Below are 18,492 nucleotides of genomic sequence, written 5' to 3'. Positions count from 1 at the left end.
AAATCCACTAGTCAAACTTGTTGGTACTAGTTGACTAGTACCACCGAGTGGCGCGCTATGAGCTTGTAGGTCTGCTATTTTTGAAAAATCGTGAAAATGTGGCACAAATCTTTGAATATATATTCTGTCAGAGTGAACGTTTTTTTTATTTCGACGTCGGGCCTAAATGGGTTAACAGTATGTTTCAGTACTACTCGCCCGTTGGCCAGTCTCTCCATTCAGCTCACCATCCAGAGTGTTCCTACGCCCATCCGCCCCCACCACCACGTCAAAGTCAAAGTTAGACACGGGGTGATCAGCTGGTCGGATCTCTGTCCTCCAGCCAATGTCTGTGTGAGAGAGAGAGAGAGAGAGAGAGAGAGACAGAGACAGAGACAGAGACAGAGAGACAGAGAGACAGAGAGAGAGAGAGAGAGAGAGAGAGAGAGAGAGAGCGAGAGAGAGAGAGAGAGAGAGAGACAGAGAGAGAGACAAACACATATTGTCAGCACACAGCACAGGCAGAGTAAACAAGTACACGGTACAAGTAAACGGATTGCATATCTTGCTTGTTTTGCAGTTATATTTGTTTGGAATGAATCATGTTATGACTTCAGTTACACTAGAGTAAAAATGTAAAAAGAACCACCGCTCATCCGCTGAGGTACCGGAGCCACAGAGGGAACATGAGAAAAATAAAGGGAACCTACACTAGAGTAAAAAAACAACTATAAATAAAGCATTGACCTGCTATGATCCACCACGCAGAATGTAAACACCACACTACAATATAAAATACTGAGATGCTAGTACGTAATATAGTAGTAGATATTTAATGCTGTGGTGGGATATGTTTCCCGGGGTGTGCACGGCACGCTTATCCCACAAACCAAAGGTCTGACATGCTGAAACCACCCGTCGCTCCCGACATGGCGTTGGCACGACATGCTTTGCGTGGTGCTTGTGGTTAAAGCCTGCACGCCATACAGTATGTGCCAACCAGTGTTGTTTTTGGCAGCAAGTTTTGATTTTAGTTTTAGTCAGTCAGTCTCTTGAATAGTTTTCATTTAGTTTTAGTCACATTTTAGTCACCTGGAATGTTTTAGTGTTAGTCTAGTTTTAGTCGACTAAATATAATAAGATTTTAGTCGACTTTAATCGACAGTTGATTTAGTCGACTAAAATGTTTTGTCGGGCCTTGATGCCGTCGTAATGACTGATTTTACACTTGCTGAAAATAGCAGATCTTCAAGCTCACAACGCGTCGCGCTGCGACGCGTTGTGAGCTTGTAGATCTGCTATTTTCAGAATGCAACCAAGTGTAAAATGACTTGTCTTTTATTTATACTGGATCTCTTGTCCACTAGTCCCTTTCTAACATTTTAGTCTAGTTTTTATTTGTTGACGAAATTGTCAATATATTTAGTCTTAGTTTTAGTCATCATAGCTTAGTTTTCATTTAGTTTTCGACAGTGAAAAAAGGTAGTCGACGAACATTTTTCGTTTTAGTTTTAGTCGACGAAAACAACACTGGTGCCAACGTCCTACAATAAACTATATTGCACTGTAGTCTGTTGTGTAATATCACCACGTGGACAATGCATTCCGTCATGTCACAGCTAAGGCTGTCACAGCAAAAAAAAAAAAAAAAAGGTTTTGTTTCTAAATATAGGAAAGGCTCTTGTTGGTATCTTTGTATCGACATTGCAGTTTGAGAACACTGGACGGCAGCATGTGAATTTTAGTGCAGAGTTCTGTGGGGGAGGAGGTCAAGCATATAGTTCTGTGGGGGAGGAGGTCAAGCATATAGTTCTGTGGGGGAGGAGGTCAAGCATTATAGTCATGCAGTTCAGCATGCCAACCAGAGTCCGGTTTACAGTAAATAAAAATCACACTCGTGTGAAGTAAGTGGTGCAACTCCGTGTGGGGGTCCCCGGGGGGGGGGGGGAGTTCCAGACCCACAGGAACGCACCCAGGGTGCCGGCCCGATTCCGGCGAGCCGCCCCGCGTCCGAAACGGTTGAGAAATGACAGAGTTACAACCATGCTGTTTTCGTGCTCACACACACTAACTAAAAATGTCTTACAATGTGTGATAAACCATGCTGAATTGGGCCAGAATACACTATTAGAGCCAATATCATCCAAGTTTCTTGACTTAAATGTTCCTAAGCTATATAATGTTAACATCAGGAATGTAGAAAAATATTTCAATTCATCGAGGATGGTAATTAATAAAATTACAAATGCATATTTAACCTCTCAGGTAATCTACAGTATGTGCGAATCTAACAGCTAGTTCCATGTTAGTGCAAAAGGTGAAGTTTGAGACTATTAGGGAAGTGTAGAAGAGGAAATTAAATGTCCAACTATTTAACTGATAGGAACTAGTTGTGAGGTTTCAAACTGCAAAGTACTGTACCTTAAATAAATCACACATTCCTGTATCATAAAACTGTCAGTTCTAGAGCATTAGTATTTGCAATACCTTCATTTTCCTGGTCTTCTGGAGGTTCCAGCAGCTTGATAAATTCCACATTGACGTGAAACTCCACGGCAACAAGGAGGGCAACCTTTAGCAGCATCAACTGCAGCTGCTGAATACCTATCAAAGATTATGATCACAGGTCATTTTAAGATGAAAGAAGACTAGCATACTGTAAGCAACCCATTTCCAGCTATAGCTTAGAAGTAACTAAAATAGTTTTGTAATTATTAACCCATTAACCCATCGATTTAAAAAAAATAGCAGGCCTACAAGCTCGTAGCGCGCCACACGGTGGCGCGCTATGAGCTTGTAGATCTGCTATTTTTCAATAGCTAAAGCATAACATAATAACACCAAAAGGGGTTCCCGCCCAAAATGGGTTAAGTTAAGCAGACACTTACTGATGTGGTTGATGGTACCAGCACAGAACTTGCCGTAGAACTTTTTGCCCCCCAGGCCCCGCAGGTCCTGAATGGTGAAGGGCCACAGGTGCAGCACATTATTCCTAGCGAAGGAGTCTCGCTTCTCAATCACCACCACTTTTGCCCCCATTAGGGCCAATTCAATGGCTGTCCGCAAACCACAGGGGCCTCCTCCAATGACCAGGCACTAAAAGAGAAGAACAGACAAAGTCATGTGTCAATTTGATTTCTAATATAGCTCCAAACCAATCACAAACAGTGTTTTATGAGCTGGAGGCGCTTTGGATTTCATCTTCTTCACTAGCACTAGCACGCAGATTCACAATGTTCTACTGCGGGTTGTGGAGGGACAGGTCGGATCAATCTTTATCAAACTTAAAGGACAACTTTAGTTTTTTTCAACCAAGGTTCATGTTTTAGGATGTTATTAGAGAAAGTAAAAGATGAGTGTTATTTTTTTTTCATTTGCTGCTTTCTTTCGTTTTAGGGCAGGGGTCGGCAACAGGCGGCCCGCGGGCCAAAATTGGCCCCCCAGAAATAATATCTGGCCCGTGAGATAATTTTGAGAATTAGTTGTTTTTTTTTTTTGTTTTTTTTTAAGTCCCACGTTAGCGACCATATTTACAATATGAAAACTGTCACTTAGACAATGTAGGTTACACACCGCTGGAATTAAACATGGAACCTGCAGGCAGCATTAGGTGAGTAATTCATTGTATATGTGTTGGACGTTGACAGGTGCTGCCAGTGGGATCCTCCTGCTGCTTAACGACGACACTGTTCTGTGACTAGGTGTACTAGTGTAGCTTTGCATCTGCCCGTGTGAAAGCAGCATAACGTCGTGTCAGCACCATATTTTTCCAGCAAAAAAAAAAGAAAAAAGTTGATTTATATTGGTCAAATAGACCCGAATTAGACCCGAATTAGACCGAATTAGACCCGAATTAGACCCGAAATTTTTCGCGCACGCGCGCTGCGCGCGCGCACGCACGCACGCGCCAGACGGCCGGCCCGCGATGGAATGTCTGGGAATAATATTGGCCCGAGGACAATCTCAGTTGCCGACCCCTGTTTTAGGGATTTTAGCTGTTTTTTACAGGGGGGCGGGGGCATTCGAGCATGGTGCTAAATTTATATTCTTGTACAAAATATTATGGCGATTTATTTTTTTATTATTTACTATAGTCCTAATAAACCCCAAGAAATTACATCTGGCCACAAATAAATCACAGGATCTACTGAATGTGAAGGTAGCCTACTGGGGGGAATCCACACTGTGTGTCATAGGCTCAATGGCAGTTTGACACATTCAGTAGATCTTGTGATGTTTTGTGGCCAGATGAAATTTCCTGGGGTTTATTAAGACTATAGTAAATAATTAAAAAATAAATCACTATAAAACCCTGTCAAAAACAGCTAAAATCCCTAAAACGAAAGAAAGCAGCAAATTAAAAAAAGAAATAACTCATCTTTTAGTTTCTCTAATAACTCAACCTAAAACATGAACCTTGGTTGAAAAAACCTAAAGTTGTCCTTTAAGATAGGAACATCTTTGTCACCTAAATACTGTAAGTCAGTGTTTTCAACCCTTTTCATATCAAGGACCATTATTTATTCAGCTTTTGAGCCACGGACCACCACTTGATGAGATTTTGACTTACACACCCAAAACTAAAGAATTCTGTTGTTGTTGGTCATTGGATAACATTTTGTCGATGTATCGATGTTGGTACCATTAGGAGAGACAACAGGCAGTTGAAATAACAATTATTTGACATAATTGTAAAATAATAAAATATAAATGGACTATAAATGGACTATCTTTAACTCTCAAGAGTTAAAGATATACCGTAATAAGGGTCCATTTTGTTACCAACTCACCATAATTTAGCTGGGGACCACCTGGAACCCACTCAAGGACCACTAGTGGTCCCCGGACCACTGGTTGAAAACCACTGCTGTAGGTGATTTCAAATAGGTGATAAAATGAGAACTGCTTTTAAATCCAGTGATTTATTATTGCACTAGGATTAATTATATTACAACCATAATTCATTTAAAATACTTCCCACAAAACGTGAACCTGTCACAGAGATCAAAGCTACTTCTTGGCTGCTTTGTCGAGAAGATGAAGAAGATGTAATGGGAGCTTAAATGGTGATTAGTGGTGAAGATAGATGTGAAGTCAAATCCCCTTCGCAGAAGTATGGTTGCCCATACCTTAATTACCGAAAACTGTTATTACAGTCTTTCCATATCAAAAGCATTACTCATGCATCTGTCTATACCTCAAATATGCATGAAGTCAGTTTTTGGTGGTTACAACATCTGTCTGAGAATGTATGATTCAAATATGACTTCATTCTTTGGAAAGGAGAATAAAAGAATCAATTAGCATAGTCATAACTCCTTCCCCCTCTTTTCATATCCAATGGTAATCATGAATCCAGTATACTGTAGCATTTGACGAAATGGACATAGTGAGGCTTTTTATGGTTAAGAAAGTGTTTCTCTAGTGTTAGGTTTACAAGAATCGCGAAAGTGTTGGGCAGTGTTTGGTGTTGAGCCAGCAGGTTAAAGGACAACTTTGTTTTTTCAACCAAGGTTTATGTTTTAGGTTGTTACTAGAGAAAGTAAAAGATGAGTGTTAATTTTTTTTTTCATTTGCTGCTTTCTTTCGTTTTAGCGATTTTTGCTATTTTTTACGGGCGGGCGTGGGCATTCGAAGTGGCTAAATATGTCTTTTTACAAAATTGTTATTTACTCTAGTCCTACTAGACCCCAGGAAATTGCATCTGGCCACAAAAGATCACGGGATCTACTGAATGTGAAGCGGTTTGCCATACTCTGTGTCATAGGCTCATTATGTCAGTTTGTCACCTCCCCCATCACATTCAATAGATCCCGTGATCTGTTATTTCCTGGGGTTTAGTAGGACTATAGTAAATAACAATTTTGTAAAAAGACATATTTAGCCACGCCCGCCTGTCAAAAAAAGCTAAAATCGCTAAAACGAAAGAAAGCAGCAAATGAAAAATAGTTAACGCTCATCTTTTACTTTCTCTAATAACCTAAAACATGAACCTTGGTTGGAAAAAAAACCCAGTTGTCCTTTAAGTAAAAATATAATAATATATAACATTTTTGTTGGGCTGCGAGAGGGAGAGAGAGAGAGAGAGATACAGTATGTGTGTGTGTGTGTGTGTGTGTGTGTGTGCGTCTTTACTCTTTCGAGGATTCACTTTAAACCAAATTCCTCCTGAGTCAGACATGCTGTACATGCTGTGGTCAACACATGGTTTCTGTTTCCATAACCTTCCAGGTTCCTTTTAACTTTTTCCAGGAATAATGTCTCTTCATTATGTCAGCACTATACGGCGGAGCCGTAGTGTACCAAAGTCCTGACGTCACTTGCTCATCCCCTAGTCCAGGGTCACAGAAGTTTCATTTTGAATAGTCTCATATAAGCATTGTGGTTCAAAAATAAATAAACTGTCAAAGAATATTGTCGGGGAGGTGTCTCTGTATCGTTACAACAGTCAGTCACTCATATTTGATAAAGTCTATTTCTAGCGAAAATGTTAATAATTCGGCGGCAGTAACATTAGCGTTTTCTCTCAGTCAGTTGATTCTTTATATCCATGCGAGTCAAACCGCTGTGATCATTTGTTTATTTTTGGAACACAGTTCTTATTTGACGCGATATGAAGAAGTTATTGGAATTCCGAAGGGGGGGAGGCGGTTAAATGCAAACCGGGTAGGATGTGAAATGGCGCTCCTCCTGTCATATCACTGGTGAGGAGGCGCACTGGAGGATGCCTCCATATAATATTCTAAACTTCTCAAAATGTAGGCTACAGAAACAAGGCCGTTTATTAGGATATTTCTCGCGGAATGGTAGAGAACAGCTACACGCGGTCCTCCTGCGTCGTGTCCTTCCCTAAGTGACTCCTGCGTCGTGTGTCCTTCCCTAAGTGACTCCTGCATCGTGTGTCCTTCCCTAAGTGACTCCTGCATCGTGTGTCCTTCCCTAAGTGACTCCTGCGTCGTGTGTCCTTCCCTAAGTGACTCCTGCATCGTGTGTCCTTCCCTAAGTGACTCCTGCGTCGTGTGTCCTTCCCTAAGTGACTCCTGCATCGTGTGTCCTTCCCTAAGTGACTCCTGCGTCGTGTGTCCTTCCCTAAGTGACTCCTGCATCGTGTGTCCTTCCCTAAGTGACTCCTGCATCGTGTGTCCTTCCCTAAGTGACTCCTGCATCGTGTGTCCTTCCCTAAGTGACTCCTGCGTCGTGTGTCCTTCCCTAAGTGACTCCTGCGTCGTGTGTCCTTCCCTAAGTGACTCCTGCGTCGTGTGTCCTTCCCCAAGTGACTCCTGCATCGTGTGTCCTTCCCTAAGTGACTCCTGCGTCGTGTGTCCTTCCCTAAGTGACTCCTGCGCCGTGTGTCCTTCCCTAAGTGACTCCTGCATCGTGTGTCCTTCCCTAAGTGACTCCTGCATCTTGTGTCCTTCCCTAAGTGACTCCTGCATCGTGTGTCCTTCCCTAAGTGACTCCTGCGTCGTGTGTCCTTCCCTAAGTGACTCCTGCATCGTGTGTCCTTCCCTAAGTGACTCCTGCGTCGTGTGTCCTTCCCTAAGTGACTCCTGCATCGTGTGTCCTTCCTTAAGTGACTCCTGCATCGTGTGTCCTTCCCTAAGTGACTCCTGCATCTTGTGTCCTTCCCTAAGTGACTCCTGCATCGTGTGTCCTTCCCTAAGTGACTCCTGCATCGTGTGTCCTTCCCTAAGTGACTCCTGCATCGTGTGTCCTTCCTTAAAGAATTCATTAAACTCACTTAGTGAAACAGAATCAAGAGCTACCACTGGTGGTGCGACAACTAAATGCACCCCCATGCAGAGAAAGGGCTGGCAACATATTAAAACAGTGGGACTCACTTCCTGTCACCCTGTGCATCTGCCAGGAGGGCCACATGGGAGCTCCATGGAGCCGCTATGCCGTGTAAATATTGTGACTCAACTCATGTTTGGGTACCTGCCGTACGTGGCCTCTGGGACCTCGTCATGCTGGTGCAGATCTACGTGGTGTCCTGTGTGAACCCACAGCTTCCCTTTCATGCTCTCCTCTCCGCCGCTTACCCTCCGTTGGGGCTCCAAGTGAGTCACAGCTCCAAAGCGGAGAGCTTTCTTCCAGGGTTTAGAGAGCAATGTGTGCCAGCTGACAGAAATCCCAGATCACTCCCTACATGGTCTGCTGCACCCAGCAATAAAAATAAATTGGGCTTAAGTCATTTTATTTTCTTACTTTGTGAGCATGATAAAACCCTAGCGTGTTATCAGAGGATGGCGTCAGTGATGGAGAAGAACATATTGTATTGAACATTTCAAGCTGCAGTCAGTGTAGAAAGACGGGGTATTTATCATCTTTCGGGCAGGTGTGAGCCAAACACAGGTGTGAGCCAAACACAGGTGCTGGCAGCGCTACCTGGACAGGGCCGTTTGCTGTTGAACCCATTTTGACCTGAGATCAGATTATAAAAATGTCTTCTACATCCTGACAGTTTTCAGAAAAAGCTATGTTTCCATTTCTAGTTCTTCGATTTTTCAAAAATAGCAGACCTACAAGCTCGTAGTTTTGCACTTGGTGGCGCGCTATGAGCTTGTAGATCTGCTATTTTTCAATAGCTAAAGCATAACATAATGCTAACACCAAAAGGGGTTCCCGCCCCAAAATGGGTTAAGTACGGCTCGTTTTTTTCAACTGAAGGGTGATTATTCGTGCACTACAATCGTGTGAAGACGAGATAAAAAACAATGTTCCCAAACCATAAATCTCACAATGTGTGGATTTGATCAATGCTGGTGTTTTGGTTTGTTTAATCTGTGTCCACATGGTACGACCAGAAATGAGTCGTTGGTTTTTAGAGCGGTTCCACGCTCTGATGTGTTATTCCAGATATGAGGGCTTCCTGAGTCATCTGCTGAGTCAGGACACACACACACATCCTATCAGCTCCCCACCTGTGGCCTTTATGACGGCACGGCTCTGCCTGCCCCCAGGTCACCGTTCCCCTCATCTCCGTTTAATTACAGAACCCTATATCCGTCAGTCAAAATCAAAGCACAGACATGAGGGGACCAACTAAACTCTGGGCCAATGTGTATCCTGACTTAGGCTTCACTCACACCTGCACAACAGATTGTTGTATAGCTGATGCATGAGACTTGTTGACTGTTGCAAGCTCGCAATTCATTTCCAATGGGAGTCACATGGTTTGACACAACATTTTTGTTGTATGAGGGGGAGGGGGGGCAGTCGAAACACAGCCGAAAGCCGTACAGCAAAAATGTTGTGTCAAACCATGTGACTTCCATTGGAAATGCATTGGGGCGGCCATGACACTTACCCTTTGTTTACATCTACCATGCAACATTGTTGTATGCTAGATGTATAGGTGTGAGTGAGGCCTTAACCTGACATGTTGCTGCTGTGTTTGTTGTTGTTGTTGATTGTGCCGTTTACTTTCTATGTAGTTTACCTTTAAGCCTTATGTGTAATGGAGACCAATGTTCCTTTGCCTAATTAGTAATTCTCCTCACCTGGTCAGCCTCACCAGGGTAGTTAATGAGGTGATTAGTTTGGTCAGAGTCAGTTCAGTTCAAGCCAGCACACTGTCAAGAGCTCACTCACTGCATGTTGAGTTAACCCTTTCTCTCAGGCTTTGGACAGGATAAGTCTGTAAGTTTGTGTTAATTGTTAAACTTTATGGCTCTTAAAGCATATCTTAGCTCTTAAAACCATATGCTTGTAAGTTGGTTTGATCATTTCTAAAAGTGATGCATAAAAAGGATTAATGTTTTGGTTTATGATTGTACTGTATTTGACACAAATGTCTGTGTTTTCTGTTTTTCTGTATTGCAGTTTTACAAATTGAATCACCAGTAAAGAAGTTAAACCAAGTCACTGCCTAAGGAACTTTATTGGGAACTATGTTAACTGTCTGCCAAGCCATACACCAACGTATAGTAAGGGCAGAACACACAAAGACAGGCATTTAGAATGTCATGATGGTGATGAATACACCAAGAGCAGTGGTCTACAGTCTACACACAGTGAAATGAACTGTGTTACTTTAACTCAAGAGTGTAATCATTTAACCAAATGAACCTGTAAAGGTTTATTATTGACATTTGTACATGCCGTGTTAAATTAACTGGCTTATGGCCAGCCTAATTAACAGTGGATTGTGCCTTCTGCCTGCTCTATTCATATGTTTAATTCGTCATTTTAATGCCAATAGAAAAATCCGTGATATACACACTGCATCTCATTCTCACACAGCAATCCTATAGTATTATACCCAGTCCTGATGGTGGCGGTAACGTCCCCATTATGCCGATTCTGACCAAATAGAGCGAATCTGGCGAGGTCACTTCCGGTTTAAGGAACAATAACATCCGGTACTAGCTTTGGACTGTGCAGCACTACCAGATGTCCGGGATGCTAAGCGATCATCGTTGATTTTAATAACTAAGTCAAATTAAGCTCTAATCAAGCCCAAAATATCACATTTTACGCAGCGATGCACATAAAGACCGCAATCCCAAACAATGTGATCTATTATATCACATTACCCACACTGTACATCATTTACTGTTCATATAGAACGGCCTAGTAGTACTATACTACTATTTTGATTACACATATTGTTTCAATTACTGGTTGAAAACACCAGATTGACAGATTTATTGCCATGGAAAGACCTATTAAGGAAAGCTCAACTAGAGTTTACAGGAAATATGAACAGGAAGGTCCTAGCTCAGAGGAATCTACAGTGTAAGGATTTTTTTTGTCAGGTGAAACCTGACTATAGTGAATACTCATGAAATGTAGACGACAAGATCGCCACCTATACTAGTCGTGATTGGCTGCTTCTAGCCAATGGAACAGCTTCTGACCAATGGGAAGGGGAGAGGCAAATATCCCTGGCAGCCACGCGGGCTACAGACAAGACAGTGCAGAGCAACGCAGCAGAGAAGCATGATCACAGTCACACTCACTGGGTGACGGGGAAGGAAGAGCCCACCCCGACACGGCGCATACTACAGTTAATAGGAAGGAAGAGCCCACCCCGACACGGCGCATACTACAGTTATTAGGAAGGAAGAGCTCACCCCGACACGGCGCATACTACAGTTAATAGGAAGGAAGAGCTCACCCCGACACGGCGCATACTACAGTTATTTGGAAGGAAGAGCTCACCCCGACACGGCGCATACTACAGTTATTAGGAAGGAAGAGCTCACCCCGACACGGCACATACTACAGTTAATAGGAAGGAAGAGCTCACCCCGACACGGCGCATACTACAGTTATTTGGAAGGAAGAGCTCACCCCGACACGGCGCATACTACAGTTATTTGGAAGGAAGAGCTCACCCCGACACGGCGCATACTACAGTTATTAGGAAGGAAGAGCTCACCCCGACACGGCACATACTACAGTTAATAGGAAGGAAGAGCTCACCCCGACACGGCGCATACTACAGTTATTTGGAAGGAAGAGCTCACCCCGACACGGCGCATACTACAGTTATTAGGAAGGAAGAGCTCACCCCGACACGGCACATACTACAGTTAATAGGAAGGAAGAGCTCACCCCGACACGGCGCATACTACAGTTATTAGGAAGGAAGAGCTCACCCCGACACGGCGCATACTACAGTTAATAGGAAGGAAGAGCTCACCCCGACACGGCACATACTACAGTTAATAGGAAGGAAGAGCTCACCCCGACACGGCGCATACTACAGTTATTTGGAAGGAAGAGCTCACCCCGACACGGCGCATACTACAGTTATTAGGAAGGAAGAGCTCACCCCGACACGGCACATACTACAGTTATTAGGAAGGAAGAGCTCACCCCGACACGGCACATACTACAGTTATTAGGAAGGAAGAGCTCACCCCGACACGGCACATACTACAGTTATTAGGAAGGAAGAGCTCACCCCGACACGGCACATACTACAGTTATTAAGAAGGAAGAGCTCACCCCGACACGGCGCATACTACAGTTATTAGGAAGGAAGAGCTCACCCCGACACGGCACATACTACAGTTATTAAGAAGGAAGAGCTCACCCCGACACGGCGCATACTACAGTTATTAGGAAGGAAGAGCTCACCCCGACACGGCGCATACTACAGTTATTAGGAAGGAAGAGCTCACCCCGACACGGCGCATACTACAGTTATTAGGAAGGAAGAGCTCACCCCGACACGGCGCATACTACAGTTATTAGGAAGGAAGAGCTCACCCCGACACGGCGCATACTACAGTTATTAGGAAGGAAGAGCTCACCCCGACACGGCGCATACTACAGTTATTAGGAAGGAAGAGCTCACCCCGACACGGCGCATACTACAGTTATTAGGAAGGAAGAGCTCACCCCGACACGGCGCATACTACAGTTATTAGGAAGGAAGAGCTCACCCCGACACGGCGCATACTACAGTTATTAAGAAGGAAGAGCTCACCCCGACACGGCGCAAACTACAGTTATTAGGAAGGAAGAGCTCACCCCGACACGGCGCAAACTACAGTTATTAGGAAGGAAGAGCTCACCCCGACACGGCACATACTACAGTTATTAGGAAGGAAGAGCTCACCCCCACACGGCGCATACTACAGTTATTAGGAAGGAAGAGCTCACCCCGACACGGCACATACTACAGTTATTTGACACCAAACGCGGCTGAAACAGCGCAGCGTAGCCCATGCAAAGCCACAACAAAACACAGTCATTGAACCACGCACAGAACGTCGGAAAAGAACGCAAACAACGGCCACAAGGCGCGACTCGCGCGAGGTTGTGCCACACAAACATACACGTTACTAAAATAATACTAATATGAGGTGGAGGGGAGAACACAACAGAGACAGCACTTCTTTCACCTGACAAATATCACTATGTGATCATTTCTTGTTTGGAAAGTATTAGATATTAGGTATTAACCCATTTTGACCAGAGATCAGATTCTAAAAATGTCTTCTACATCCTGACAGTTTTCTGAAAAAGCTATGTTTCTATGTCAGTCGTTCTTCGATTTTTCAAAAAATAGCAGACCTACAAGCTCGTGGCGCGCTACGAGCTTGTAGATCTGCTATTTTTCAATAGCTAAAGCATAACGTAATGCTAACACCAAAAGGGTTTCCCGCCCAAAACCTATACAAAAGAATTTGAGATATTTCAAAACTACAATTTCACTAGTATGTATGCACACATCATGTATAAGGCAGATGACAAACATCAAAGCTGTTTTGCTGAAATTAACTGCCTCCATTGCAAGTCACTTCCAGGACTGAGTAGGTTCAAATAGTTTCCTTGCACTGTCTGATACTGTCCAGCAACCCCGACGCCCCGCCCTGGAAAAGTTCTCCCTCTCTCCCTGACCTCAAAGCTCTCTCTCTCTCCACTCTCTCCCTGACCTCAAAGCTGCAGAGCACATTATTACAAAAGCATACACACTGTTACGGAGTATTGAAAACACAAATGCTGGGTCTTCCGAGCATCACTCAGCTCTGAAGCATACCGGTATGCTATTTTGAAGATTATATTATTATTAAGTTAATAATATCACTAGTATAAGGATTTAACCCTCATGACACAGAAAACAAACTAGCGGGTGTGTGCGTCAGCGGCATTAACCCATTTAGGCCTGACGTCGACATTAAAAAAATGTCTTTACTTCTAAATCAAAAACCTCATGTTTCTATAGCAGTGGTTCTCAAACAGTTTCATGTCAAGGACCCCCAAAAATATAATGTATTTGGCCGCCGACCCCCATCGTAAAATGTGTTGTTCCAGGGACCCCCCAGAAGCAAATATGAGAGTTAAAAACTTTGGCTCTGAAAGAATATATTGAAAGCATTTTCATGATTAAAAAAAAAATAGCAGACCTACATGCTCTATCTACATGCTATGAGCTTGTAGATCTGCTATTTTTCAATAGCTAAAGCATAGCATAATGCTAACACCAAAAGGGGTTCGCGCCCAGAATGCCTTAAAGCCAGCTGTATCAGGTCATAAAGCAGGGGTGACATCACATCCTACACAGATTGCTGTTCCAGCAGGAATTTGGAGGTTGTGTGAGAATGATATCACATCTTTCACTGGGAGAAGAAAGCACAGCGCCAATAAAAACATGAGCCATCATTTACGTCACCCTCTCCTTGGGTTGTGAAGACAGACATAAATCCTTTATCAAGTTGTGGCTCATGGTCTGTACAACAATTAACCCATTTTGACCTGAGATCAGATTCTAAAAATGTCTTCAAATCCTGACAGTTTTCTGAAAAAGCTATGTTTCTATGTCAGTCGTTCTTCGATTTTTCAAAAATAGCAGACCGACAAGCTCGCTATGAGCTATTTTTCAATAGCTAAAGCATAACATAATGCTAAAACCATAAGGGGTTCCCACCCAAAATGGGTTAAAACAGGCAGAGTGCTCCTATACTGAAGAAAAAAAAGAATATCCATTCACGTATGTAACACAATTACAGCAAATCTGAGAATTGTACACGTAATACACTAGTGCCTATCCAGCTAACAGTCAGGTTTACTTTACTACAATGGTACATTGTTACTTTGATTTACTTTTAACACGTTCCTACTGTATGCAGAGTGACGAGGTGCAGTACAGTATGACTGCAAGCTTTTGGCACTGTTACCATCACGCATTTTCTACTGAAGGATTAATTACAACTTTGTTGTGGCTTGAATCAAGCTAGACTTGTAAAAACAGAGCTCTATCTGAGGCACTGAAAATGCATGTTAACCCATTCTGGGTGGGAACCCCTTGGTGTTACTAAAGCATTATGTTAACTAAAGCATTGTAAACTAAAGCATTATGTTATACTTTAGCTCAGGGGTGCCCAAAAGGTAGATTGCGATCTACCAGTAGATCACAAAGGCTGTGCAGGTAGATCACATGACATGCCCCTAAAGAGTATTTCATTTAAATATATTGAAGAAAAAAAAAGAAAAAAAAATTAATAAAAAAAAACATTTCTCCCCCTCTATTTCCCATTCCAAGTGCATTTGTCTTATACTGTACAGAATGTAACACAAACTCTACTATTCCGAAGCCCCCTCAGGTACATATTTAAACTATTTTCAGCAATGGTATAATAATTGATTTGGTGGGTAGATCTTGCCGAGCTGGTCATTTTGAAAGTAGCTCTCAAGTCAAAAAGTGTGGGCACCCTTGCTTTAGCTATTGAAAGCACGCCACCGAGTGGCGCGCTACGAGCTTGTAGGTCTGCTATTTTTGAAAAATCGTAAAAATGCGGCACAAATCTTTGAATATATATTCTTTCAGAGCGAACGTTTTTTTTTAATTTCGACGTCAGGCCTGAACGGGTTAATAACAATGTGGGCCCGGCTCCAGCCTGAACGGGTTAATAACAATGTGGGCCCGGCTCCAGCCTTTGAGGAGTAGCCCATAAAGAGAACACCAGCAGGACGACCTAGGGCGAATAATCACACTCTGCTGAGTGATGCTGTCTGTTCTGTTTCTCCGTGCAATAAAAACACAGCTTGACTGACGGAGGGAACCGTATAGCTCTGCGCCTGCCAGTGAACTGCAGTGTCAGTGCAAAGCATTGTATGGCACCTAAACCCTATACACTTTGTTGACCGGAGTCCCCAGGGGTCTATAGGACGGTCCTATAGGAGGGGTCCTATTAGGACCCCCTCCTTTTTCCCCTCTCTACACCATATCTCTTCAGTGAACACAGTTTATCTACATGATTGATTGATTGATTGATTGATTGATTCTTTATTTAAGTGTCATGCTTCCGAAGAAGCCCAGCCCATATGGACTTACAGGACACTTTTTACAGTTTACATGAACAATTACAATAAACCGACATGACAGTTTGCAAACAATGATCAATTGAATACCAAACTGACACTCCAGATCCTTACGAGCAGATTACATAATATATAACATAAAATAAAATACACCATTAGGCCTGTGACAGGAGACACATGTACCTACTTGAAGAGCTGGGATTGTCTTCTACTCCAGGCTCTAGAAACAAACTGGGCTGTCCTAAATACTTCATAATTAAATAACCAGTCTAACTTCTGACCATCATCTTCCCAGAATAGATCAGGATTTCTTTGTTGCATTACCTCAAACAGTGGAACCCTCAAATCATCATACAGGGTACAATAAAACATAAAATTAAATTCATTTTCCACATCATTTAGGTCACATACAATGCATAATCTATTCTCTTCTGGGACCGCTGAAAACCGCCCTACCTCAATAGCCAGAGGCAGGATACCAGTTCTCAGCTGGGCACACAATGACCGCTGGTTTCTGGTCAGAAAGGATTTGACATACAGTTCAGTACCAAAACACTGTCTACAAGCTCTGCGACATGTGAGCTTGTAGATCGGCTATCTTCGTGGAACATTCTCCCCAGAGCAACGAACGGCGCTAGGGTTCATGTTGTTAACAGGCCAGCTGTAGTGAGTGAGTAGACTGAAGCTGATCTGATGCATCTCGACAGCTAGAGGTTAAAGTGATGAAGCAACACGATCTGTTGCCCTACAGTATATGGACTTGGCAGCCCAAATACTATTGGCTGCAATCATTTTTGCTGTTCATTCTGATTCCAATCAATTGAACGTTAATGCAACGATACACTCAACGCGTCAACGCGTTACTCATGTAACAATACACTCAACTCACAATACGATACGTATCACGATATTTTAAACACAAATTTATTTTCCAGACAAATGATTTATCTCCCCCCCCCCCCCGAGGTTTTTTGACTCCCTTACGGAGCTATGTGTGAGGCTGGGTGGCTGCCTGGCTGGCCTCGTGGCTGCCTGGGTCTGAGCACAAAAATAGCATGGTTGTTTTCATTTCTCTCCAAAAGCACTTGAATATGATGGAATATGATTAAAGCTCACATTTCATATCTCACACACGGACACACCATAATTTTCTAGCCCCCCCCTAAAACATTTTTTTTAAATTAAATTGATTAAATTGTTACATGCCTAATTGAACCACATCCCTAGGTGGTTTCAAATGGGAATCACTTTTCTAAAGACGTATCTCTGTCTGGACATTCCGACACTGAAGCCTGATTTTATAACCCATTTTGTCGTACGACTGTGACGCTCGCTGAAATATAGCCGAACTAGTTCTCAACTCGTCGCAACGCTTTGTGAGCTTGTGGGACCCGGACCATTAACCCATTTAGGCCTGACGTCGAAATAAATTTAAAAAAAGTCTTCTGAAAGAATATATATTCAAAGATTTGTGCCGCATTTTCACGATTTAAAAAAAATAGCAGACCTACAAGCTCGTAGCGCGCCACTTGGCGCTATGAGCTTGTAGATCTGCTATTTTTCAATAGCTAAAGTATAACATAATGCTTAGTTAAAACACCAAAACGGGTTCCCGTCCAGAATGGGTTGAAAACAGGGTATCGTTTACTGTGTATAATTCACATCACGAGAGATCATTTTGCTCACCTTGGTTCCCACACAAGCTTGGCCTTTCTTGTACTCTTTGTGACTCATCCTCTTGTCCAGCTTGCTCCACACTGCCTTGGCCTTCCAGGAGGTGACCCTAGTCCTCAGAGAACTGTAAAAGGTGCTGTTGTCCAGAGGGTCCAGGTCCATCCGGCTACACAGGAGGTTGAAGGCCTGCAGCGAACCCTTACAGGTGGAGGCCTGGACAAAGTTCTCAAACAGCTTCCCTCCATCATCCCTCTCCTCCTCTATCTCCCCCATCTTTCCCCGAGAAGGACTCGGCTGCTGGTGGAGAGGATTCTTTTTTTGGAGACTTGTGAGACTTGGGGTCGGCGGTCTCCTCCACCAGCTGTCCCTGTAGCTAGTAGCTACACCCTCTGCGTAGCCCCTCCAGTCATGCCCAGCCTGCGGGGAAAGAAAATAAAAGGGTCTGATGATGTAATCCTTAAAAAGCAAGGAATCCTTCACATATGGCTTTTGGCAACTGATGTTTTCTCCGGTCTATTATTAGCATCAGAGGACCATTCCAGATCCATTGGATAATTTTACTTGTTGAAGGGTAGAGCCAATTCATTGGATCATTCAGCACGCGGCCATTTGATACTGCTTGTGATGTTATGCATGTTGTATCTGCAAAATACAGCATAGCTGTGCTTTATCTCTTGATGAATGGCTGCATCCTGTAAGAACATATCGCAAACAACATATTTGACTGGTGTAATTTAAGGAATGTACAGATGGCACTCTTTACGAGTCCTGACTGATCTTGAACATCTCAATGTGTAAACATACACCAGACTCACACCCACTGTAACGGACAGATTCTAAAAGACGTCAAGACTATAACGTAAATAAGTAAAAGAAACATGAGAAAACTTGATGTGGTCAAACCATTCCCATGCATGTTTAATAGCATCTTAAATGGCAGGCTGTTTTTAGCCTAAATGAGGCTTTTAATATGTTGTCTCAGCTACTAGAACTACTTGAACTTGTAAAGAGCCATTTGCTGATCTATATACAGTAGCATGTACAGTATTGTGTCTCACT

General features: G+C 43.1%; 1 protein-coding gene across 9 annotated transcripts in view; it reads right to left on the bottom strand.

The window, feature by feature from the left end:
- mical2a (microtubule associated monooxygenase, calponin and LIM domain containing 2a) overlaps positions 1-18,492 on the bottom strand; it is a 63,266-nt gene that overhangs the window by 28,855 nt on the left and 15,919 nt on the right. For all 9 annotated transcript variants that reach the window (XM_079497242.1, XM_079497238.1, XM_079497240.1 and 6 more), the window contains exons 2-5: positions 17,446-17,850; positions 2,868-3,075; positions 2,467-2,583; positions 228-329 (exon numbers count right to left, since the gene is read on the bottom strand). In XM_079497242.1, coding sequence (XP_079353368.1) covers positions 228-329; positions 2,467-2,583; positions 2,868-3,075; positions 17,446-17,706 — 688 coding nt within the window. In that variant the 5' untranslated portion in view covers positions 17,707-17,850. The remainder of the gene's footprint in view (positions 1-227; positions 330-2,466; positions 2,584-2,867; positions 3,076-17,445; positions 17,851-18,492) is intronic.

The sequence above is a fragment of the Electrona antarctica genome (genome assembly GCF_951216825.1).
Source record: "Electrona antarctica genome assembly, chromosome: 3".
NCBI lineage: Eukaryota > Metazoa > Chordata > Actinopteri > Myctophiformes > Myctophidae > Electrona > Electrona antarctica.
Note: the sequence above shows the minus strand (reverse complement) of the source record. Positions and strands in the feature narration are given on the sequence as shown.